The sequence below is a fragment of the Bos indicus x Bos taurus genome, chromosome 15, assembly GCF_003369695.1.
Source record: "Bos indicus x Bos taurus breed Angus x Brahman F1 hybrid chromosome 15, Bos_hybrid_MaternalHap_v2.0, whole genome shotgun sequence".
Classification (NCBI taxonomy): domain Eukaryota; kingdom Metazoa; phylum Chordata; class Mammalia; order Artiodactyla; family Bovidae; genus Bos; species Bos indicus x Bos taurus.
Genome location: NC_040090.1, coordinates 29,822,002 through 29,847,244, shown reverse-complemented (window position 1 = coordinate 29,847,244; position 25,243 = coordinate 29,822,002). Strand labels below are relative to the sequence as shown.

At 41.4% G+C, this 25,243-nt stretch overlaps 1 protein-coding gene across 5 annotated transcripts in view; it reads right to left on the bottom strand.

The window, feature by feature from the left end:
- XRRA1 (X-ray radiation resistance associated 1) overlaps positions 1 to 25,243 on the bottom strand; it is a 67,656-nt gene that overhangs the window by 12,033 nt on the left and 30,380 nt on the right. For 4 of the 5 annotated variants that reach the window (XM_027562898.1, XM_027562899.1, XM_027562901.1 and 1 more), the window contains 4 exons: positions 15,144 to 15,272; positions 14,147 to 14,364; positions 6,528 to 6,568; positions 3,413 to 3,538 (listed from right to left, as the gene is read on the bottom strand). In XM_027562898.1, the coding sequence (XP_027418699.1) occupies positions 3,413 to 3,538; positions 6,528 to 6,568; positions 14,147 to 14,364; positions 15,144 to 15,272 (514 nt within the window). Of the gene's footprint in view, positions 1 to 3,412; positions 3,539 to 6,527; positions 6,569 to 14,146; positions 14,365 to 15,143; positions 15,289 to 25,243 lie in introns of all 5 variants that reach the window. The other variant, XM_027562900.1, reaches the window with a different exon arrangement.

Genomic DNA, 25,243 nt, shown 5'->3' with positions numbered 1-25,243 from the left:
CAACTGACAAGGGGTTAATATCTAAAACAAACACCTCATACAACTCATTATCAAAAATAAAACCAAATAATCCAGTTGAAAAGTGCGCAGAAGATTTTTGTTTTGCTTTCTACCACTTTATTTTTTTAATTGAAGGATAATTACTTTACAGAATTTTGTGGTTTTCTGTCATACAAGAATCAGCCATAGGTACACCCATGTCCCCTCCCTCCAGAACCTCCCTCCCCATCCCACCCTTCTACTTTATCACAGAGCCCCTGTTTTGAGTTCCCTGAGTCATACAGCAAATTCCCACTGGCTATCTATTTTAATATGGTATTGTAAATTTCCATTTTACTCTCTCCATACATCTCACCCTCTCCCTCCTCTCCCCCGGCCATGTCCATAGGTCTGTTCTCTATGTCTGTTTCTCCATTGCTGCCCTGAAAATAAATTCATCAGTACCATCTTTCTAGACTCCATATATATGCATCAGTATATGATATTTATATTTCTCTTTCTGACTTACTTCACTCTGCATAACAGGCTCTAGGTTCATCCACCTCATTAGAACTGACTCACACGTGTTCCTTTTTATGGCTGAGTAGTATTCCATTGAACATATGTACCACAGTTTCTTTATCCACTAAGCTGTTGAAGGACATCTAGGTTGCTTCCATGTTCTAGCTGTTGTAAATAGTACTTGGGCAGAAGATTTTAATAGACATTTTCCCAAAGATATACAAAAGGCCAAAGGTCACATGAAATATGCTCAACACCACTAAGTATTAGAGAAATGCAAACCAAAACCACAATGAAATATCACCTCACATTGTCAGAATGGCTATCATCAGAAAGTCTACTAATAACAAATGTTGGAGAAGATGTGGAGAAAGGGAAACCTTGTACACTGTTGGAGGGAATGTAAATTGGTGGTATTGGCCATAAAGAAAATGAAATAATGCCATTTGCAGCTACATGGATGGACCTAGGAAATATGCTTAGTGAAGTAAGTCAGAGGAAGACAAATACTATATAATATCATTTATATTGGAATCTAAAAAATAATAACAAAAGTGAATGTATATGCAAAACAGAAAGTCTCACAGATACAGAAAACAAACAAAATTAGGGTTATGGGACTAAGAGATATAAACTATTATATACAAAATAGATAAGCAACAAGGATATACTACGTAGCACAGGGAATTATACTCATTATCTTGTAATAACCTATAATGGAATATGATCTGCAAAAATACTGAATCACTATGCTGTACATCTAAAATTAACACAATATTGTAAGTCAACTATACTTCCATAAAAAAATATGAAGACCTAAATTTGACAAGACTGGGAAATGGATTATTTGTGTGTGGGGAGGAGGGATTTTCAGGAGAGAGAAGTATCAAACATGACAACCAGGGTTTGACTCAAGTAGCTGAAGGAGTCAACAGCCCAAGTAACTCAGCTATTGACTAAGATACAGAACAGTGGAAGAACATTCAAATTTGAACTGGTAAGATCATTAATTCACTTTGTATATGTCTACTTTGGAGGTGCCTTTTAGACTTCCAAGTAGAAATTCACGTAGGTCTGGGGTACAATAAGGAGTTAAAGGTTTATGAGGCACTGGTCATAGGCAATGGATATGTGAAGCCAGTCTCAGGAGAAAATACAGAGGAAGAGGAGAAAGAGATTCAGAGTAGGCCTTGAAGGACTCTGACATTTGATCATCTAGACCAGAGGTCAGAAAACTTTTTCTGTCAAAGGCCAGATAATAAATGTTTTAGGCTCTGCAGGCCATTCAACCTCCATTGCAACTACTCAGCTTCACTATTGTAGCGACCACAATAACTTTTTATAGAACACTATCCCCTCAAAATGCAGAATATACATTTTTTTTTCCTAAGTGCACACAGAACATTCACCAACCTAGAATATAGGGTGGACCATAAAATAAGTTTAAATACATTTCAGAAGGATGAAATCTTACAGATTATGTTATCTGACTACAACATTATTAAATTAGAACTCAATAAGTATAAGTTATCTGGAACAGCCCCCATATATTTGGAAGTTAAACCACTCACTTCTAAACAAACCATAGGTCAAAGAAAAAATCACAAAAAATTAAAAATGTTTTAATTGAATGAAAATCAAAACACAAAATTTATTGAATGCAGCTCCAACAGTGTTTAAAGAAGATATTTATAGTTGCTTATATTAACAAGAAGAAAGGTCTACATCAACGATCTAAAATTATACTACTTAGGAATCTAGGAAAAAGAAGAGTCAATTAAACTCATTGTGAGTAGGAGAGAAATAAAATTATGAGCAAAAATCAATGAAATAGTAAACAGACAACAGAGAGATCCAAAGAAAGCAGTAGCTAGTTATTTTTCTAAGTCAATAAAAGGGTAATTTCTATTTTGGATCAATAAATAGAAAAGACGAAAATTACCAGTTTCAAGAACAATAGGATAATCCATAATATTGATACATCTACGGTCCACTGATTTTTGACAAGGGTGAGCAGACCATTCAGTGGCAGAAGAACAGTCTTTTCAATAAAAGGTGTTGAGAAAACTGCATATCTACATACAAAAGAATGAAGCTGGACCCCTACCTCACACCATATATAAAGATTAGCTCAAAATGGATCAAAGACCTAAATGTTATGACTAAAATTATAACTCTTAGAGGAAAACCACCTGGGGAGTTTGGCTGTACTAACTGCTTGCCTCAGGAGCAATGTAAGCCGGGTTTCTTAAAAGTTGCTGGCATTTCACACCTGAGTAGGGCTCAATTAGTGGGGCTTACAGGAAGTTTTATAAGACATGGAAAAATATGTTAACATAAAACTTGTAAATGAAACACATATTAAATCTATTCCATGGACTTTACATCTGCGGTTCTCTTTGGTTTAAACATGTCTCAAGTCACTCAACCCTCAATCTTCACCTCACTAAGCTCCCTGATTTCCATCTCAGCTTAAACACCACTCTCAAAGAGTACCTTCCTTGGTCCCAAATATGAGGTGAGACCTAACCTTCACATAGTTCATAGCACTGTGAATGTCTTCGCAACACTGGGCATGTTTATACTGTGATCATTTGTTCGCTCTGTCTTCCCTGTAGGTGACAAGCTCTGTAAGGGCAGAGGTCAAATCTCTTCGTGCAATTGTATCCCCAGTGCCCAGCACAGAGCCTGGAACATTGTGAGTGGTAAATCAATACCTGTGACTGAATCGAATGACTCCTTTCTCTGCCTGCTTGCCTTCTGTTTCCCCCTGAGAACCCCCACCCTGAGAATTCCTGAACCTGCGTTCTGCTGATGCAGGGAATGGGAGGGTTGGCTTTCAGGCCAGAGCAATTCACACCCCACCCTCCCATCTGCTCCTGGGGAAAGAGGTAGAGAAGCCAAGAGTCACCTTGTTGTAGGCCAGGCTAAGGTATCTCAGCTCTGGGAAGGGTGGGGCCAGCGTCTGGTTCCTTGCCTTCAGTGACTTCACAGGAAGAATCTCGAATATGGGCGGAAGTGCACATACCTTGGTCGTCTTAGAAGGAAAAGAGTCAAAGTCAAAGCGCTGTGGTGATAAAGAAGTGGACCAACAGACCCTTCCTAGGGAGGGTGGTGGAAAGAATGACCATTCCAGAGGGGCTGGCCCAAAGGAGGCTTCTGGGGTCATAAGGGGGGCATGTCACCAAGGGCCTAGAGTTCTGGCTCCAAGTTCTCTGATGTCACATAGTTAGTTCGTTCTCTTATACCCGAAGTTCCAGTCTCAAGTTCTCTGAAGCCAAAGGATGGCACAGCAGCAGGGCAGACAGCAGAAGCTCCCTGCTCACCTCCCACTTTCTGCCCTATAGTGGCTTATCCTGAACTTGCCCTTCTATACAGTTGGGTTAAGATTTCTCCAGAAAGCAAAAGGGCAGGTACATGCTCACATCATTAAGGGGACTCTTCCTGGTGAGGAGACAGAGCAGGAGTGAGCTGAGCCTTGAACTACTGCTCTGATGCACTCATCCAATCCTACAGTGGAGGGTTCTTCATTCCAGGATGAAACAGTAGCTAAGTCCTAGATGACGATCAAGTTGAAAAATGGAAGTTGCTGGATTAACTATGCCAAACTCAGTTTACTCACTGATTCCTTGAGTTAGATGGAGCCAAAGGAAGTCACAGGCTCAGATGACTGGCTTCAGATGAACTTGATTCATCTAGGTGCCATTAACTGCTGTGTAATCTTGAGCAAGTCACTTATTTTCACCAGCTCATTCAATAACCGTTTGTGGAGCACCTACTTGGGGCCAAGTATTTTGTTTCTTCCTGGGCTCCACGTTGTACAGCCACAAATGGATGAGTCATGGGTGAGAGTAAAACAAAAACCAGTGATGGTGCTTGGGAACTCTCCTCTCAGGGAAATCGGAATGCAATCTCCCAGAGGCTGGAGGGGAAGGTGGTGGCAGTCTGTTAAGGCATCTCCTCAACTGTGCCATTCCCGATCTGGAGGGAGGCCATGTGAGCCAAAGAAGGTAAGTCAGACTGAAGCACAGAGAAGAAAAAACCAGACAGGCTTGGGAGTTATCTAGCCCTCTCCAGGGCCAGGAAGGTCCTGACCTGAGGGCGTGACTGGCTCTGCTGGGGTCACAGAGGGCCCTGTCTTGGGGGGGATGTATTTGATGTTGATAGAGGGGCCACTAAAAGTTCCATCCATTCCAATCACTCTACATTCTCAGATGGCACACAATTGGGACCTGAGCACTAAGCAACCTGCCAATAATCTCTGGCTTCTATGGCCACAAGCCCTTCTATCTGTTAGGCATAACTTTATGCAGAGTGACCTGGCTGCTCCTGCCATTCAGACCTGGAGTCTGTATCTCTAATCCTTTGAAACCAGACTGGCTGCTGCACAATAAAGAATTTGTCTGGTCTTTGTCCTGGGTTTCTGGCACTGAGCTTCTAAAACCCTTGGAATCTCTAGAGTGATAGGAATGTCTTTGTTATTCATAACCCCTTGGATCATACCTGAGTTCACACTAATGAGATGACTTAGGATGGGGGCTGGCCATATTATAAAGACAACCATGTGATCAGAGGATTGGGGTTTGAGCCAGCCTGACCTCTGGGGAAGCGAGAGGGGCTAGAGATCAAGTTCAATCATGTAGCTAACGGTTCGATCAATCATGGCTATGCAATGAAACTCCAGTGCAAGTCCTGGCCACTGAGGCTCTGGTGAGCTACCTGGCTGGTGAACCCATCAGCTGTGCTGGGAGCATGTCACACATTCATTCCACAGTGAGAGGGCAAAGAGGCTCTAAGTTTCGAACCCTCCCAGCCCTCATTGTGCATCTTTTCATTTGGTTGGTCCTGATTTGCACCCTTTATAGTCAATTTGTAATCAGAAGTATAATGGTCTCCTGAGTTCTGAGTCATTCTAGCAAATTACTGAACCTGAGGGGATCGTGGCAGCTGTAGAATTTACTGCCATTAAAATAGCCCGGGAACCCCCCACTCGCAAGTACTGCCTAAAGTGAGGGCAGTCTTGTTGGGGACTCTGCTCTTGTGGGCTCAGGCTAATTCCAAGTGGCTAGCATCAGAACTGCACTGCAGTATTATATTGGCCTATGACTTGCTTTGATCAACAGAAAATGCCGTTGCCTGAATTTCAGAACCTTGCTCTTGGAAGTCTAATGCCACCTTGCTGCAAAGAAGTCCAGGATGAAAAGGTAACATAAAGATGACAAGTCCTGCCAGCTGTCTATGAGTCCAGCTCCTAGATAACCTGCCAGCTGCAGGAATGTGCCCTAGCTAAACACCAGTAGAACCACCTAATCAACCCAAATAATTGTTAGAAATAATAAATTGTCATTGTTTGAAGTCAACAACTGTGTTGGCTTGTTAAGTGGCAATAATATAGCAATTGATATAATTTCTCACCCAGTTGTATCTGTGGGGAGAGGGTATACTGAGTTGTGACCCAAGGATGCAGGTTGCCTAACTGAATAATGGTACTTCTTACTATAAATAAGTAAGTGAATAAATAGATAAATATTAGTGTGTCAGTCTTCTTGAACTTGCTTAGTGAGCATCTACCCTGAGAAAAAAGACAGTTTTCTGTGCTGACAAAAATCAAGTGTCTAAGCCTGTGACACCAGGATCAGATCCCAGATGGTGGTGTGTTTGGCCAGGATCGCTCTAGCTTTGGGGTGGGGGCTCTTGTTAAGGAACCACTGGGCTTCATCTTAGTGGCAGCCTCAGTTCAATGCCAGCTTGATCACTTGAGGCAGGAATCATCCCCATTGAAGAAGAAGGAAGCTGGTCTGTGGCTTGTGTGAGGCCTGGGACCTGTCAGTTGAATCCCCTGCTACATCTCCATAGGCCAGCATAGCGCCTGGCACGTGGTCGGGACTCAGGAAATCCGCATTCAGTGAATGGGCTTCCTCAGTGTTATATATGCAAATGCCTCTCATGGCTCTGTCAACTTATTTTTGTTTACTAAAACTAATGTTCTAATGCAAGGACAAATATATAAAGTAGGCATTTCCTACCTCTGAGGTTGAAAATCCAGGATAAGATGAGAACACGACCTCTGAAATATAAGAGAAAAGAATGGAGATTGGTGAGAGCGCTAACTGACACCTAGGAGGCCAGGGTCTGCGTCTGCCACCCACTGTGTGCAGCAGAGTATCTCCCGCAGCGGGTGCTCCTTGGTCCTAAGCTTCAGTGCTAACTAGGAAGAGGAACCAGCTGTGACACGCATCGGGTAATACGCCCTTTGTGCTTGGAACAAAATTCAAACTCCTTGGCCAGGCTTTGGAGGTCCTGCCTGATCTCGCCTCTGCCTACTTCTCCAGTCTTATCTCATGCTACCCTGGCCCTCACTCACTATATATCAGCCACACTGATCTTCTTCCTGACTTTGTACTATGCAAGCTCTTGTAAGCCTCAGAACTACAGGGCAGTCAGTATTGGTCAGAAGGCAAACCAACTGTTTTAGAAAAGAAAAATGTATATAAAAGATATTCTGTCGGAGGATTTAAAAATACTATTTGTTATACTAGTAGAAATAGAATGCGTTAAGACAGTGAATTCAGGAGAGACAAGTGAGAAGGAGGCTGCAGAGTGATTTCATTCTTGAAATCATCAAAGAGGAGCCAATAAACAGCTGAGTTCAACCTAATAAAGCAAAGCATCTGCTGGGTCTGGATCCTATGCAGGGACCACTCACCTTTGCCCTGACTAATGGGACCCCTTCCACATGTTAATGATATTATATTGAGAAGGTTACATTAAAATGAAATAAGCAATAATATGGGTGGAACACCATGTGGCAAGAACAACTCTGATGACAAGGGTCTGAAAGGAATCTGTTAAAGGTTTGTGCAAGGAAAAAAGTAGGAGTTAGCTAAAGGATGAGCCATGGTCATAAGTGTGGGTGCTAAGCAGTGATCTTCTGGGGAGAGACAGAGAGCCCCCACATCTAGGAAGATGAACTGAGGTACACTCTATCTGAACTCAGGCCTTGGCCCTTCCCACAGTTATAAGAAAGAACTCCAGAAACCAGAACCTGGATTCTAAGGTTCAGACTGGGAACCATTCAAGAGATGTACAGTCAGGCACTTCCTAATATTTGAGAAAAATTAGCACCATGAAAGAAAGTTATTAAATATAAAAGAAGAACCAGCATCTGAAAAAAAGAGAGGTCATTTAACCAAAAGAATAAAAACTTTAAATAGAATAATTAATGCCTTCTAAGGAATTCATGGCATCTGGTCCCATCACTTCATGGGAAATAGATGGGGAAACAGTGGAAACAGTGTCAGACTTTATTTTTGGGGGCTCCAAAATCACTGCAGATGGTGACTGCAGCCATGAAATTAAAAGACGCTTACTCCTTGGAAGAAAAGTTATAACCAACCTAGATCAGATCAGATCAGTCGCTCAGTCGTGTCCAACTCTTTGCGACCCCATGAATCACAGCACGCCAGGCCTCCCTGTCCATCACCAACTCCCGGAGTTCACTCAGACTCATGTCCATTGAGTCAGTAATGCCATCCAGCCATCTCATCCTCTGTCATCCCCTTCTCCTCTTGCCCCCAATCCCTCCCAGCATCAGAGTCTTTTCCAATGAGTCAACTCTTCGCATCAGGTGGCCAAAGTACTGGAGTTTCAGCTTTAGCATCATTCCTTCCAAAGAAATCCCAGGGCTGATCTCCTTTAGAATGGACTGGTTGGATCTCCTTGCAGTCCAAGGGACTCTCAAGAGTCTTCTCCAACACCACAGTTCAAAAGCATCAATTCTTCAGTGCTCAGCCTTCTTCACAGTCCAACTCTCACATCCATACATGACCACAGGAAAAACTATGGCCATAGCATATTCAAAAGCAGAGACATTACTTTGCCAACAAAGGTCCGTCTACTCAAGGCTATGGTTTTTCCAGTGGTCACGTATGGATGTGAGAGTTGGACTGTGAAGATAGCTGAGTGCCGAAGAATTGATGCTTTTGACTCTTGAGAGTCCTTTGGACTGCAAGGAGATCCAACCAGTCCATTTTGAAGGAGATCAGCCCTGGGATTTCTTTGGAAGGAATGATGCTAAGGCTGAAACTCCAGTACTTTGGCTACCTTGTGTGAAGAGTTGACTCACTGGAAAAGACCCTGATGCTGGGAGGGATTGGGGGCAAGAGGAGAAGGGGACGACAGAGGATGAGATGGCTGGATGGCATCACTGACTCGATGGACGTGAGTCTGAGTGAACTCCGGGAGTTGGTGATGGACAGGGAGGCCTGGCGTGCTGCGATTCATGGGGTTGCAAAGAGTGGGACACGACTGAGCAACTGAACTGAACTGAACTGAACTGAAGGAATTCAAAAGACTATTTCATTTTAAGACAAAATTAGGTCATTATGGAAGAGAAACTGTTACTAATTTTGTAATTTTAAAGTATCATAATCAAATAAAAGATTCAATAAATGTCTTGTATAGAAGAAAAGGTCCATCTGAGGAGCTAATTCATAAAACAGAGAATGGAATGAAGGATAATAAAAACTTTCCAAGATTAAGGAAACTATCTTGGAAAGAACAAAGTACCTAACAAAATAACAAAAAGAACCGCATACCCAGAAGCACCTTACTCAAATTTCCAAAGGAAAAAAGAGAAATATTATTCCAGGAAGTAAAAATAGGTTTCCTATAAAGGGATGGGAATCAGACTGGTATCAGACTTCTCATGGCAACAATGGATTTAGAAGGCAATCAAGTAATATCTTCAAAGTTCTCAGGAAAAATTATTTTAAGGCTACAGTTCTCTATTCAGTGAGCTAGCATTCAAGTATAATGACAAAACAAATGTAATTTGGGATATTTTATGGGCTGAGAAAAATCTATTATATGCAAACCCTCTTTGAAAGATATCAACTCAACAGCAAAATGAAAAGCAATACCGCATAGGAAACTATCTCTGTGACCATGAGAAAGGGAGATACTTAAACAAGAACCCAAAGGCATAAGCCATATGATAAAATTGTACCGGTGTGGTGTGATGGACTGAATTGTGTCGTCCCCCATCACCTCCCTAATTCATATGCTGAACTCCTAACCCCCTAGTACCTCAGAATGAGACTGTATTTGGAAACAGCATCTTTAAAAAAGTAACTGAGGTTAATAAGCTCATTAGGATAGACCCTAATTCAATATGAACGTTCTCCTTGTACGAAGAGAAGATTAGGACATAGACAATTCAGACAGAGAGATGACCAAATGAGGATACAGCAAGAAGGCAGTCTTCTATAAGCAAAGAGAGGCTGAAAAAGAAACTAAATCTGCCAACACCTTGATCTTGGACTTCTAGCCTCCAGAACCATGAGAAAATAAATATCCGCGGTTTAAGCCAAACAGTGTATGGTATTCGGGCAGTCTTAGCAAACTAATATACTTGGGTAAATCAAACTTAAGAATTTCTCTTCAAAATGTCATCTCTACCATCGCAGATGAAATAAACAGTCAAGTGATTACAAAATAAAAGAAGAAACTGAAAATATTAAAACTATCAAGGGATATGAAATAGCAATTCATAAAAGTTGAAAACTAAGTAAATGAAGAAATACTTAACATCACCAATATTTATAAAATAGAAATTAAAACAATGAAATATCACTTTATACCCACCAAAATAACAAAATTTAGAACAATTAAAAAGCTTGGAAATATCAAGTGCAGGCAAGGTTGTAAGGAAACAGGAGCTCTGATGTTCTTCAAGTATGAGTGTATATACCAGGGCCAGCATTCTGAAGAACAATCAGGTGGCACTTATTTAAACTATGTATGCATATATTCTGTGATCCAACAAACTCACTCCTAGGTAAATATTCCAGAAAAACTCTGGCCAGGGGTATATGCAAGAAACATACACAAGGTTAGGTGATGTAGGTGTCCATTAGCAAGGGAATAGATGAATCAAGTGTGGTTAGAGCACACTGTGGAATATTATGCATTAGATAAAAGGAAGAACTGGATGGGCATATAGCAATAAGGAAAACCTTAAAAAGAGTGCTGAGTGGAAAAAAAATTAAAAGAATGGGCTCAAAAGCATATTACCATTATGTAAACTCAAAACACATTACACACAAACTAATATATTTTATGAAGATATATCCATATATCCAGGAAAATATATTCAGCACAAAAACAGATGAAAATGGGAAATGGTAGGAGGAATTAAGAATGAAGGAGAAAAAATAGGGCAAGGGAAACTTTATAAAGATTAATGATTAAAGTGCTGGGCTTCTCTGGTGGTCCAGTGGTTAAGAATCCACCTTGCAACACAGGGGACACCAGTTCAATCCCTGGTCTGGGAGGATCCCACATGCCTGGAGCAACTAAGCCTGTGTGCCACAACTATTGAGCCCGCACTCTGCAACACGAGAAGCTACCACAATAAGAAGCCCACATACCACAACTAAAGAAGAGCCCATATGTAGCCATGAAGACCCAATCCCACTACTGGGCATGTACCCTGAGAAAACCATAATTGAAAAAGACACATATATCCCAATGTTCGGGTTTTCCAGTTGGCTCAGTGGTAAAGAATCTGTCTACTAGTGGTTAAAGAATTGAACCAAAGGAGATGCAGGTTCGATCCCTGGGTTGGAAGATCCCCAGAAGAAGGAAATGTCAACCCACTCCTGTATGCTTTGCCTGGGAAATTCTATGGACAAAGAAGCCTGACAAGCTACAGTCCATGGGGTTGCAAAGAGTCAGATAAGACTTAGCGACTAAAACAAACATACACACTGCACTATTTACAATAGCCAGGACATAGAAGCAACCTACAGGTCCATCAACAGATGAATGGATAAAACAGTTGTAGTACATATATACAATGGAATATTACTCAGCCATAAAAAGGAACAAATTTGAGTCAGTTCTAGTGAGAGGTGGATGAACACAGAGCCTGTTACACAGAATAAAGTAAGTCAGAAAGAGAAAAACAACATCACATATTAACACACACACATATATAGAAAATATAGAAAAACATTACTGATGAATCTATTTGCAGGGCAGGAATAGAGATGCAGACATACAGAATAGATGTGTTGACTCAAATCAATGTGATACATGAAGAAATGACAATAACCACAAGATCAGCTCAATAGATGCAGAAAAAGCATTTGATAAAATTCAACATTCATTCATGATAAAAAAAATAACTCTTGCCAAAGTGGGTACAGAGAGAACATATCTCAACATAATTAAAGCTATTTATGACAAACTACAGCCAACATCATACTCAACTTTGAAAAGCTGAAAGCTTTTCAGCTAAAATCTAGAACAAGACAAGGACTCCCACTCTTACCACTTCTATTCAACATAGTATTGGAAGTCCTAGCCACAGCAATCAGACAAGAAAAAGAAATACAAGGTATCTAAACTGAAAGGGAAGAGGTAAAATTGTCATATATGCAGATAACATTATACTATATATATATAAAACCCTAAAGACTCCACACAAAACTACTAGAGTTGATAAATGAGTTCAGCAGGGTGGTAGGACACAAGATTAACATATAGCAGACTTCCCTGGTGGCTCAATGGTAAAAATTCCACCTGCCAATGCAGGAGACACAGGTTTGATCTTGATCTGGGAAGCTCCCATATGCCACAGAGCAACTAAGCCCATTCACCACAGCTATTGAGCCTGTGCTCTAGAGTCTGGGAGCCTCAACTATTGAGCCCGGGTGCCGCAACTACTGAAGCCTGAGCACCCTAGAGCCCATGTTCTGCAACAAGAGAAGTCACTGCAATGACAGCCTGTGCACCACAACCAGAGAATGGCCCCTGCTTGCCAAAACTAGAGAAAAGCTCACACAGCAATGAAGACCTAGCACAGCCATAAATAAATAAACTTTAAAAAACAATTAATATACAGAAACCACTTGTAGTTCTTTACACTAACAGAGAAATAGAGAAAGTAAAAAAAATTCCTTTTAAAATTGAAATCAAAAAGAATAAAATACTTAGGAATAAACCTGACCAAGGAGGTGAAAGACTTATATATTGAGAACTGTAAAACACTGATAAAGGACATGAAAATGATTTAAAGAAATAGTAAGATATACCATAGATTGATCAGAAGAATTAATATTATTAAAATGGCTACACTATCCAAAGTAATCTACAGTTTAATGCAATCAATTTACCCGTGACATTTTTTACAGAACTAGAACATTCCTTTATTTCTCCAAAGAAGACATACAAATGGCCAACAGGCACATGAAAAGATGCTCAACATTGCTAATCATTGGACAAATGCAAATCAAAACTACAATGAAGTATCATCTCACACAGATCAGAAGGACCATCAACTAAAAGTCTACAAATAATAAATGTAGGAGCAGGTGTGGAGAAAAGGGAACCCTTGTACACTGCTAGTGGCAATGTAAATTGATGAAGCTGCTATGGAAAACAGTATGGAGGTTGTTTAAAAAACTAAAAATAGAGTTACCATATGATTCAGCAACCCCATTCCTGGGCATATACCCAGAAAAGATGAAAACACTAATTTCAAAGAAAACATGTAACTCCACCATGTTCAGAGCAGCACTATATATGACAGCCACTACACAGAAGCAACCTAAGTGTCAATCAATAGATGAATGGATAAAGAAGATGTGATATACACACAATGGAATATTACTCAGCCATATAAAAGAGTGAAATAATACCATTTGCAGCAACATGCATGGACCAAGAGATTATCACACTAAGTGAAGTCATACAGAGAAAGACAGATATCATATGATATCATTTATATGGAGAACTTAAAAAATAGTACAAATGAACTTATTTATGAAACAGAAAAACTCACACAGAAAACAAACTTATGGTTACCAAAGGGGAAGAAAGAGGAAGCATAATTAGGAGTATGGCATCAACAGATGCATACCACTATATATAAAATAGATAAACAACAAGGATTTACTGTATAGTACAGGGAACTATTTTCAAAATCTTGTAATAAATGACAGTGGAAAAGAATCAAAAAAATATAAACATATACATATAAATGTATAACTGAATCACTCAGCTGTACACCTCAAACTAAAAAGCTTCTGCACAGCAAAGGGAACCATGAACAAAATGAAAGTACAACCGAATGAAGGGGAGAAAATATTTTTAATTACTGTATCTGGACAAGGGACTCCTATCCAAAAAGTAATTTTTTTTAAACTCAAAACTCAATAGCAAAAAAATAATCAAAGAGGATATCAATAGATATCTTTCCAAAGAAGACATGCAAATGGACAAGCAAGGAAGGACAAGCAAGCAGGCCCAGGATGGAGAAGAGAGGATGGAAGAAGCCTGAGTCCCTTGAGAATGCCAATGCACCCCAGAATTAACCATCACTGGAAAGGCTTACTTCTAGCCTCTTACTATTTGAGATAAAAAATTTTAAAAAATACACTTATAGCTGGGTTGTAAAAACATCTTGACTGACAGAACAGGTAGGAAGTTACTGAAATATTTTATGTGAGACCGCAATCTCCCCAGACCCAGCAGTTGAGAAGCAGGAGCTCCCCAGGGAGCCATAGACTTTCAGAATCAATTCTTAGAAGCTTATTCACACCATGGGTCAAGAGTCTCTTTAACAAGGGGTATCACTAACCTGTCCGGTCAACGTCCTTTTTCATGGGCAGTATAGTATAATCCGGCTGGTCATCTGAGGCCTCATATATCCACGACTTGGACTGCAGCATGGATTGGGGCTGTTTCCGGGGACTCCCCCTGCCTCCAACCCAATCTCCAGACCCATCTCGGAGCTGAACCTGCTGTAGGTACGGGATCCGGAAAATCCTGTTTTGGTCCAGGCTTAACTTCTTCAGTCTTCAATTAAGGAAAGTGAATACAGAATCACAGCAGTAATGATACCTCAGGGACATTTACCAAGCAACTTTAGGGAACGAACATGGAATCAGTCTTGGACACTTACTCCTCCTCTGTGACCTTGAGCCAATGACTTACCCTCTCTGGGTCTCAATATCCCTACCTCTAAAATGGGGGTAGCATTTATTAACCTTTTGAGGTTCTTGTGAGGATTGACAAAATATGTAAATAATGTAGTGAACTTTGTGTACTACTCTGTGTACTGAATACAAAGTAGTGTTCAGTAAATGGCATTTGAACCCCAAGTAAAATTTCCAGAGATCTAAAATTTAATCATTTAAAGGCCAGCATTTCATTGCTTTAACCAAATATAGTCAGGCCTCCACAATTATGAGTTCTATGTTGGTTGAATCTCTGGATGTATAGAGGGCCATCTATAGATGGAGCTCAGAGTTTAACTTATCTGATTCTCACTCTTTTTTCTTTTATTCCATCTCCTCTCTTAGGGTTAGGATCCCGTTTCTGATAATATCTCATCCTAATCTCCTCTTTGCTGCTTCTAAACCAATCATGTGATCAGAAATATCTTTACCAATGCCCTGCTTTTTTGGCTCAAGCTAAAGCTCAGAGGGGAGATGACTTACCCATGCCCACACAGCTGAGATAAGTGGAGGAACTGGGATTTAAAGCCAGGCCTTTTGGCTTCTAGAGCAGTACTCAAGGTGTGAGCAAGGATGGGGGTTACAGAGGGCCCTGCAGAGACAGGCTTTTAGCTTTACCTCTTGAGCCCGGCCAGGCTGACAAAACAGTTGGGGTTGGAGAGTTTGTTGTCATCCAGCATCAGTGTCTCCAGCGCTGGGAACCTCAGGATGTACCTCTTGGTGGTCAGCGATGTGACAGACGCCTCCCTGTGTGCACAAAGACCTGCAGTCATGATCAAGCACACGGGACAAGCTCCATCATTCCCAGGAAGAAACAGAGGATAGGGAATCAATCAAGAGGCCTAACCAGGGGATTTCTCTCATGGTCTAGTGGTTAAGACTCCAGCCTTCTGAAGCAAGGGGACATGGGTTCAATCCCTGGTCTGAAACCAAGATTTGAAACTTGGTTTCAGGATTTGAAACCAAGTCTGAAACTGTGGCGTAGCCCCCTCCCACCAAAAAAAAAGAAGCCTAACCACCTTGGAAATTTCTCTAGTGCCCAAGAATGGTTTCTGCAGACAGAGGTACCAGAAAGTGTAATCCCATCTCCAATGACCCCCTTCCCCAAACCCCACTCACACATCCAGTCTTTCATTTGGAGAAAGGTTGCACATATCCACTGATGGACTCAGCGAGCCCAAGTTGGGGCAGGATGGAGAGGTATTAGTAATGTTCATGGACGATACCAGGGTGGCAAAATTAGGGGAAACATTCTACAGGAAGAACACTGCACAATCTGGGGTCAGGGAAGACTCCCAAGTATGTTGTGTCACCCCAAGAACTGGTAACCACAGAAGCACTTGGAGATAGTGACCCTGGCAGAGGCCAAGTCGGGTAAGGTAAGACAGATGAAGGGCACCACTCCTGGCTGCACTGAGGCTCTCCTCTAAATGCCTTTGTAGAGTGCACACATCAGTATGGAACTGAGAAGCCTTTTCTTAAATTCAAATTCTGAGGATTTTCAGAAACACTTGAGAGTGGGATTTAACAGGCTGAGGTCCTGAATCACACACGTGGGGTGGGAAGTGGTGGTATTTAGGTACCACCATCAACATGACCTCATTTGTGTCACCATGTGGATGAGGCTTAGGTAATTATTTCTAAGCACATGAGAGATAGATGACTCACACTGTGTTTTCATGCCTCCCTCCAACCCCATCCTCTCTATACACAAAAACAAACACATAGGGATACCTGGTCACACATACACAAATGTGAATCACAGGCCTACAATAAGAGGACTGGAAAGTAGCCTTTCTTCTGAGCCTACTGCATTCCTGACACTGTGTTGTTTTACATCTGTCATCTCAGAGGAGCACTGGGAAGGACAGGTGTGATCTATCTGTTTTTCAGATGAAGAAATTCGAACTTAAGAGTCACTTGCCCAGAATCTCATAGTCAGCAAGTGCTAGAGCTCCAATTCAATTCCAAACTCCAGGCCCTCTCCACTACAGCGCCCACCTCGCACATCACATGTTCAAGCCCTATGTGAATTAAAGGGTGGGGAAGTGGAAGGGTAGCTGCTGGCTGGGTGAAAGAGAGGCTGAGAAAGGTAGACAGTGAGTTCAAGCCCAAAAGGACTGTTACCAGTTCACCTAAAGGCAGGAATATTTCAAAGGTGAATTTAAAGACAGCATACAGCCAGTTGTGCACTCATTCATTCATTCACACTCAAGAATTTTTTACACATATTTGTGGAGCCAGGTACAGGGAATACAAGGAGAAAAAGAGCACATTCTCCTCTCAAAGCTCTTATAGTCTCGTGGAGGAGACAGATGCTCAGCACACAGTGAGACCAATACTAGAGCAGAGGCAGGCACAAAACTTGATGGGAGTCACCCACTCAGGCGGGGGGAGCCCAGGGAAGGCAATGCTTAAGCTAGACCATGAAGACGGAGAGGGAGAGAACTCCCTGCTGGTCCAGTGGTTAGGACTGCTGGCTTTCACTGCTGAGGGCCCGGGTTCAATCCCTAGTTGGGGAACTAAAATCCCACAAGCCATGAGGTGTGGCCAAAGGAAAAAAAGGAGAGAGAATTTGCTATTTTCTTAAGAACTGTGAGCTAAGGAGAGGAACAGGAAGACAAATCATTGTTTTGTGGCTGCAGCTGTAGTATTTTTAGGAGCTCTGGCTGGTCATGTGCCTCAACATGGGGCTCAGAGAAACACAGGCACGCACCTGTGGACAAACGGGGTGAGTCACTGAGAGGAGCAGGCCTGAGAGCTGACAGACAGAACTTCCGGGGTGCTCCACAATGCTCAGGACTGATACTCCGCATGGCCCCAGGCCTGAGTGTTAGATGCCTCGTTGTTTTTACAGTAAATTCTTCCTTTTTTGTTACTCTAATAGTGATGGATTTCTGTAGATTATAACCATGATAATTCTGACTAAAAGGAGGAAGGGGTCAGATACTGTTTCCAAAAGAGCCCTGGCAAGGTGAGGGGCAAGAGGCTTGAAATCCAAAGACCAGAGACACTCAACAGAGCATGAAGGAAGCCTTTAGCTCCTGGTATTTTTCAGGGTCACAGATCACTCTCTTCCTCTTCCTGATTCACACAGTGAATTTTTAATCTACCTGAATTATAGGATGGTGCACAGAAGCTCTGTTGATCTATAGTTAATTGGCCAATCTTTATTTTACTCCAGTGAAATATGAAACAGCTAAGAAGTAAGACTTCAAAAAATTCCTCTTAAGCTCCATAATAAAAAAGCTAGCTCTGACCTGTCTCTTGTGAAAAGTCACACTACTTTGCCTTTTCAAAGTTCAGCTCCAATTATAACATAGAGGAGTTTCATTTTGTCTCTAAACACATGCCTTGAAATAGGGGGGCCATCAATATGTAGGTGAGGAAGACAAGATGCAAAGCTTCATAGGAAAGCATCAGACTCTCCCGCTGAGCCCTTCCCACAGCAGTTTTGGGAGAAGAGTTCTTTGAAGTGGCAGGAGTCCGTCAGTAATGAAGAAACCGAGATTTCCAGCTGTAGTGCTATTTTTATTATAGCTTCTCTTGGCAAAGGGAAGTGATACCATTTAAAATCTGGTAGCTTTAACGGAATTGTTTAGAAGGTAAGAGTCTGCCCTGGTGGCTGGGTTCCCATTCAGGAATGGGAATTCGAGTACCATATTGGAAAAAGCATGGGAGTGGGGATCAGGAGCCCTGGGCTCTGGTTCTGCTGTCACTGCTGCTTTGCTTGTTGTTTGGTTTCTAGATTCAAGTATCTCTGGGCCTAGTTGGTTGTGAGAGGTGAGGAAGAAAAGAATTCAGGCTGATGACCATGTTTCTAGCCTGGACAACTGCACAGCAGATGAAGAGCAGTGCCCATCAATGAGGCCAGAGGAGGAGATGCTGGCATGGGCATGTGTCTGATGAGTTTGATACGATAAGTAGGATACATGGGTGTATAGTTCAGATGACAAAAGTGAAGTAGAGAAATAACGTAAGACTTGGGAAGGGATGAGAACACTAAGAAAGACTAAAGATCAAGAAAAACAGTGGGTTCAGAGTGGACGATGGGGGACCAAAATTTAAGAGATTAGCAGAAAAGGGGAATCGACAGAGCATACTGAGTGTGGACATATGTGTAGGAAGAAAATGACAATAATACTTGTCTGAAGCCGCATTGCTTTCAAAGCATAAATATTTCAGTTGATACTCTGATGTAAACAGGAGTATATTTATTCTCTCTTTCTTATATGTAAAGAAATAGGAAGTACAGGGTAGTGAAGACTTGTCTTACTTCATGTAATAAGACTTTCCACTGGAAACAACTAGAACAATGAATAAAGTATATATATATATATATATATATATTTTTTTTTTTAAAGACCTATCATTTACACCTACTGCATGATCCAGCAATCCCACTCCTGGGCATATATCTAGAGAGGACCATACTTTGAAAAGATACACACACCCCAGTGTTCACTGCAGCGCTATTTACAATAGCCAGGACATGGAAGCAACCTAAATGCCCATCAAAGAGGAATTGATAAAGAAGATGGGGTACATATATATACACACAATAGAGTACTGCTGCTGCTGCTGCTGCTGCTAAGTCGCATCAGTCGTGTCCGACTCTGTGCGACCCCATAGACGGCAGCCCACCAGGCTCCCCGTCCCTGGGATTCTCCAGGCAAGAGTACTGGAGTGGGTTGCCATTTCCTTCTCCAATGCATGAAAGTGAAAAGTGAAAGTGAAGTTGCTCAGTCATGTCTGACTCTTCACGACCCCATAGACTGTAGCCTACCAGGCTCCTCCGTCCATGGGGTTTTCCAGGCAAGAGTACTGGAGTGGGTTGCCATTGCCTTCTCCACAATAGAGTATTACTCAGCCATAAAAAAGAATGAAATAGTGCCATTTGCAGCAACATAGATGGACCTAAAGATTGTCATAATGAGTGAAGTAAGTCAGAGAAAGACAAACATTATGTGATATTGCTTATATGTGGAATCTACAAAGTGGTACAGATGAACTTATTTATGAATCAGAAATAAGAGTCACAGATGGAGAAAACAAACTTATGGTTACCAGGGAGGAAAGGAGGAGGGAGGGATAAATTGGGAGATTGGGACTGACATACACACTATTATATATAAAACAGATTAACTAATAAGGACCTACAGTATAGCACAGGGAACTCTCTACTCAATACCCTGTAATGACCTATATGGGAAGAGAATCTAAGAAAGAGTAGATATATGTATATGTATAAGCAATTAACTTTTCTGTACACCTGAAATGAACACAACATAAATCAACTATTTCCAATCAATTAAAAAAAAAAAAAAAAACAAATAAAAAGATGTAAGAGATGCAAAGACAGTAAAGTACTGTGCCAAAATCTAAAACTCCAGAGACAGGAATTTCCCTGGAGGTCCAGTGTTAAGATTTCACCTTGCAATGCAGGGGGTGCGGGTTTCATCTCTGGTTAGGGAGCTAAGATCTCATAGGCCTTGCAGCCAGAAAGCCAAAACAAACAACAGAAGCAATACTGTAACAAGTTCAATAAAGATTTTTTAAATGGTCCACGTTAAAAAAAAAATCTTAAAAAAAATAAAAATAAAACTCCAGAGATAGAAACCGGGCATAAAAAGCTACTTTTGCCATAAGGATATTTGCTGATGTTATTGAAAGAGAAGGTGGGGCATATAATTGGAGGTCCTCACTTGAATCTGGGATCCTAAAAAAAGGTACCCTCAGAATCAGAACTAAGCCCATTCCTCTCATCCCCAAATCACGGGAAAACTACCTTGGAGTGAACAGAGAAGGGGAAGGTGGAGGGCAAGCTGGTCTTCCTGAAAAACTCCAGCTGATATTTGTATCATTGGAGTGGTTCATAAAATAGCCAGCTAGTTTATTTAGTTTAAAATGATTCCATACCAGGCACCTAGGCACCTGGCCAAAATAAATGGAAAGGCTCATGGTCCTGCAGACTAAATACCATGAGCCAACTCTCTCCCAAGTATAAACTATAAAATCCAGACTATATATACATACATACATATATATATATATATATAAAAGACAATCTTCTTTAGGGCATCTGGGAACTAATAAGCTGTGAAAAGTTAGGGCACCAAGATTTGGAAGAAGGAGAAAACTTGAAGGGATTCATGTAACATTTGGGGCCACTTTTCGCCTAGGGCTCTCTGCTGACTCCAGAAGTGGCTGAGAAGCTAAGCAGAGATTCTGACAACCTTGCTAGTCCAGGAGGCCAAAAACTGGAGTCCAGAGTATGTCACAGAAAGGGAGCCCCAATCAACTGCCCCTGTTTTAAGTTAGGGCAGTGCAGGACTAAATCCAAAGAGGAAGTGTGAACTAGAAAACTGTGATCCTGGCAGGGACTGAAGACTATTCAAACAACTTCAATTTCTGTAAATGAATTAAGCTGATTTGGAGTTATTGGTGACCTATATAGCCAAAAGAACTCTAGATCTGGTGAGGAAAAAAAGTGATTTGAGTTGCCCACAGGGGGAGTCATGGTTTCTCATTCAGTTCCTGACTATCTACACTTAAAACTGCTGCTGCTGCTGCTGCTAAGTCACTTCCGTCGTGTCTGACTCTGTGCGACCCCATAGACGGCAGCCCACCAGGCCCCACTGTCCCTGGGATTCTCCAGGCAAGAACACTGGAGTGGGTTGCCATTTCCGTCTCCAATGCATGAAAGTGAAAAGTGAAAGTGAAGTCGCTCAGTCGTGTCCGACTCTTAGCAACCCCATGGACTGCAGCCTACCAGGCTCCTCTGTCCATGGGAATCAAACTTTAATAAAATGAAATATTCAGCTCCTCAGTCACACTAACCACATTTCAAGTGCTCAATACAACTAGTGGCTACCATATTGGACAATGTGGATATAGAACATTTCCAACAATATAGAGAATGCTAATGAATGCTTTCAAACATAACTAGAAAATATCTGCAAATTGGTGCTAAGTCTGGGGTATGAAAGGCACGGTGGTCCATACCAGAAAGTGGGCGAGTGTGATGATTCAAAGGAAGAATGGAAATTTAGCCTGTGAAGGGACCTGGTAAACTCACAAACCTACTTTGTGGTTATCTCCCCAGTTCTCACATCATTAGAAAAGATGCACTAAGCCACTGACAAAATAACCACACTTTTTTTACTGACCAATAACATGAGGGCTATTATAATAGGAAGCGCCAAACTGAAGCCCTAGGAATTTTGCTTCCAAAACAGTAAATCAAAGATAATTCCACATCTCTGAGGTAACTGCAGAGATTACTGCAAACTGGAAGTAAAGACTGGAAAGGTAGAAGGATGATGAGTCCTGTAACATCCCTGTTTATCTTGTTTATTTGACTTGTGCAGAAGACAGGTCTCAAAGAATGACTGTAAATTACTCAATTATATGGTGATTCCAATTTCAGCCACTGTTCCCTTTGTGAACTCTTCTTACTGTAGCACATCAACACAGCCCCTAGCGCTTGTGATACAGCTAAGGATCTTCCAGATGTTACTTTCTCTTTATTAATGAACAAGAACTACCAGAAGCAGTCTGCTTTCACCTGTCAGGGACAGCAGTATACCTTTGTTCTCTTCCCTGGGGGCTACATCAACTCTTTAGCTCTATCATAACCTAATCCATGGAAATCTTGATTATTTTGGTATTCCACAGAACACTATGTTGATTAGAGCTAATGGGCAGGAAATGCAAATACTTTAGATGCATCAGTATGGACTGTGCCACAGGATGGAGGTAGATCTTATAAAAATTCAAGAAACTGACACCGTGATGAATGTTCTTGATGTCCAGGTATCTGGAGCATGTTGGAATATACCTCCAATGTGAAAGACATCTTTCACTGCCTTCTACTAAGAAAAAGTTACAAAGCTTTGTTGGCGTTTTTTTTATTTGGGCAGCCACACATAAAACATTTGTGCTGTTCTGATCCATTTAATGAGGCTGCTAGTTTTGTGTGGGAAGAGCAAGGCAAGGCTCTGCAACAGGTCCAATTGCCACGCAAATTGTTCTCTGGGCATTATGTCATTTACCAAGGGTATTGGGTGTTATGACTCAGCAGGTCCAACTGTGTTCTGTCTAAGGCTGTATAGATAGGGTTACCATATATCCTGGTTTTCAAGGACAGTTTGAATTTTCACCTGTTATCGCCAAATAATTAATAGTGATGCTTTTCCCTCTCAATGATGTTCCTGGTTTGGATGATAAATAGAGTGAATGGTCACTCACTCTACGAACAGAGCCTTTTCAAGGCATCAATTACAGAATCATAATTTGAACAAAGTTATGCTCTGTTCTTCATGTAACTATTTTCCTTTTGAAAGACAGCTTCTAGCTTACTCCTGCATGTTGGTAGAGACTGAACACCTGACCACGAGACACTAAGGTGACCACACTTCCTGAGCTGTGCATCATGACCTGAATGCTCAGAACTCCCTCAGCACATGAAAATAACATTGGAGATCAGCTCAAGCAAATCTGGAAAGTTGAATGAATTAACATTGCTTAGATTTCTATGATGCCTACTCCTGCTGAACTGTTTCTTCTCCGTCAACCCATAACTAATGTTCCATGACCACTGGGTGTAGGAGAACAATATGCAACTGGATTTACAAATGATTTTGCATGATATGCTGATACTAACCAAAACCAGACCGTTGCAGGATTATAACTCCATACAAAGGTGGCTCTGAAAAGACAGGGGAGGAGAAATCCTCCCAAGAGATAAAACCCAGAACAATAGATCTGACTGTTCATTTTCCTTGGTTGGTGAGACAGCCAAAAGTGCAGGTCTATGCTGATTCATGGGCAGTGGTTTAGCTGATGAGTCAAAGCTTGGAAACCATAATGTAGAACTGCTGACAGGGAGGACTGAGGGAGAATTATGTGAATGGACCTCTCAGAATGAATAGGATGAGAATTATTTGTATCTCACATGAATTCTTGCAAAGACTATCCACTTCAGATAAGACTCTCAATGATCAGGTGAACAAGATGACCCATTCCATGAATGTCGGTTAGATACCCTGCTACTTGCAAAATGGCCTTGGCAGCAGGGAAGAAGTCTACATACTTCCCCTCCACAAAGTTCATTTGGCTACCAGTCCTGTTGAACACCCAATCTGCCAATAACAGAGGCTAATGCTGAGTTGCTAACAGGCACCATTTCTAGGAGGATTAGCCAACCATCCAGTAGAAGGATGACTAGAGTGGACATTTACTTTCATAAAAGGAGCAGTGATTTTTTTTTTCTTACTGAAATATGTATGTATTTGAGACATGGATTTTCCCTGCCTAACCAGAGTGTTCTGCCAAGCATCACAATCTGTGGATTTACAGAATGTCTTATTCATTATTTAAATAGTACACATAACATTGCTTTTAACCGTGGAACACATTTCATTGCAAAGAAGTACAATAATGGACTCAAGGACATGGAGTTTAATTTTTTGCCATGTACTCCATCACACAGAAGTAGCTGACCTAACAGAATTGTAAAACAGTCTTCTGACAACTTATTTATTCCACTAGCTAGGAGGCTACCCACTGTGAGGTTGGATGCTGACTTACAGGATGGAGTGTCACATAAACTAGCAACTAAAACTGATTCTGTTTTTCTCACATCGGATCATAAGGGCCTAGGAATGAATGAATGAAAATGAAAGCCGCTCATCTTACAATTTGTTTCTAATTCCTGCAGCTCTGAGTTCTTAAGTTAGAGCTCTGAGTTTCCTTGGGAGGAATACTTTTACAGGGAACACAAAAATAGTTTGACTTAACCGGAAGTTAAGTTTACTACTGGCCTCTTGGGTTCTTTATTCCACTGAACCAACAGGCAGGGAAAGAGGGGTTTATTATATTGGCTGGGTGACTGATACCAATTATCAGAAAAAGTATGATTGCTGCTCTACCTTGAGGGCAAAAAGGAATATCTTCGGAATCCAAAGAATTATCTGGTATTCCTCTTAAAAGCGTCATGTCTATTAGTCAAAGTTGATGGAATTTCTGCAAGATGAACAGAGTTCTGGAGTGGGATGATTGTGACAGTTGCCCAACAGTGTGAATGTACTTAATGTTGCTGAACGGTACACTTAAAATGGTTAAGAAAGAAAGCCTTCTGAGAGGGAAAGAGGACAGTCTGAGGTAGCCCTTGGAATACGTACAGAAGCAACATAAGAAGAGAAAGTAATGGTCATAAGCCTGCTCTCTGGAGTCAGATGGACTTGGTTCAAATTCTGCCTCTGCGATTTGGCTTTGTAACTCTGGTTGAGTTAATTTACCTGTGCCTCAATTTCCTCATCTATAAAATGAGGGTGATGATAATAGGATACTTACCTCATAGGGTTGTGAGGATTAAACGAGTTAGTATATATTAAGAGTGTCAGAATAGTATCTGACACATAGTAAGCATTACACATGTATTACTATTATTAAGAGAGAAAGGGCCAGTACATTCTGGCCAGAAGGCACAGCCTCAGCAAATGTGCAGAATGGAAATATGCAAAGCTTATTTAGAGGGTTCATGAAGGGGAATAGTCTGGCAAGAGCAATAGCCACAACTTACGAATGAGCAATCAGAGGAAAGGACAGTGACATGCAGACACCCGTGTCACTCCCTATTGGGGAGGGGTGTGGACTCCCTAGCTGAGGCCTCCCCAACTTTTGGGGCTTTGCATCTACCGGTACCTTTACTGGGA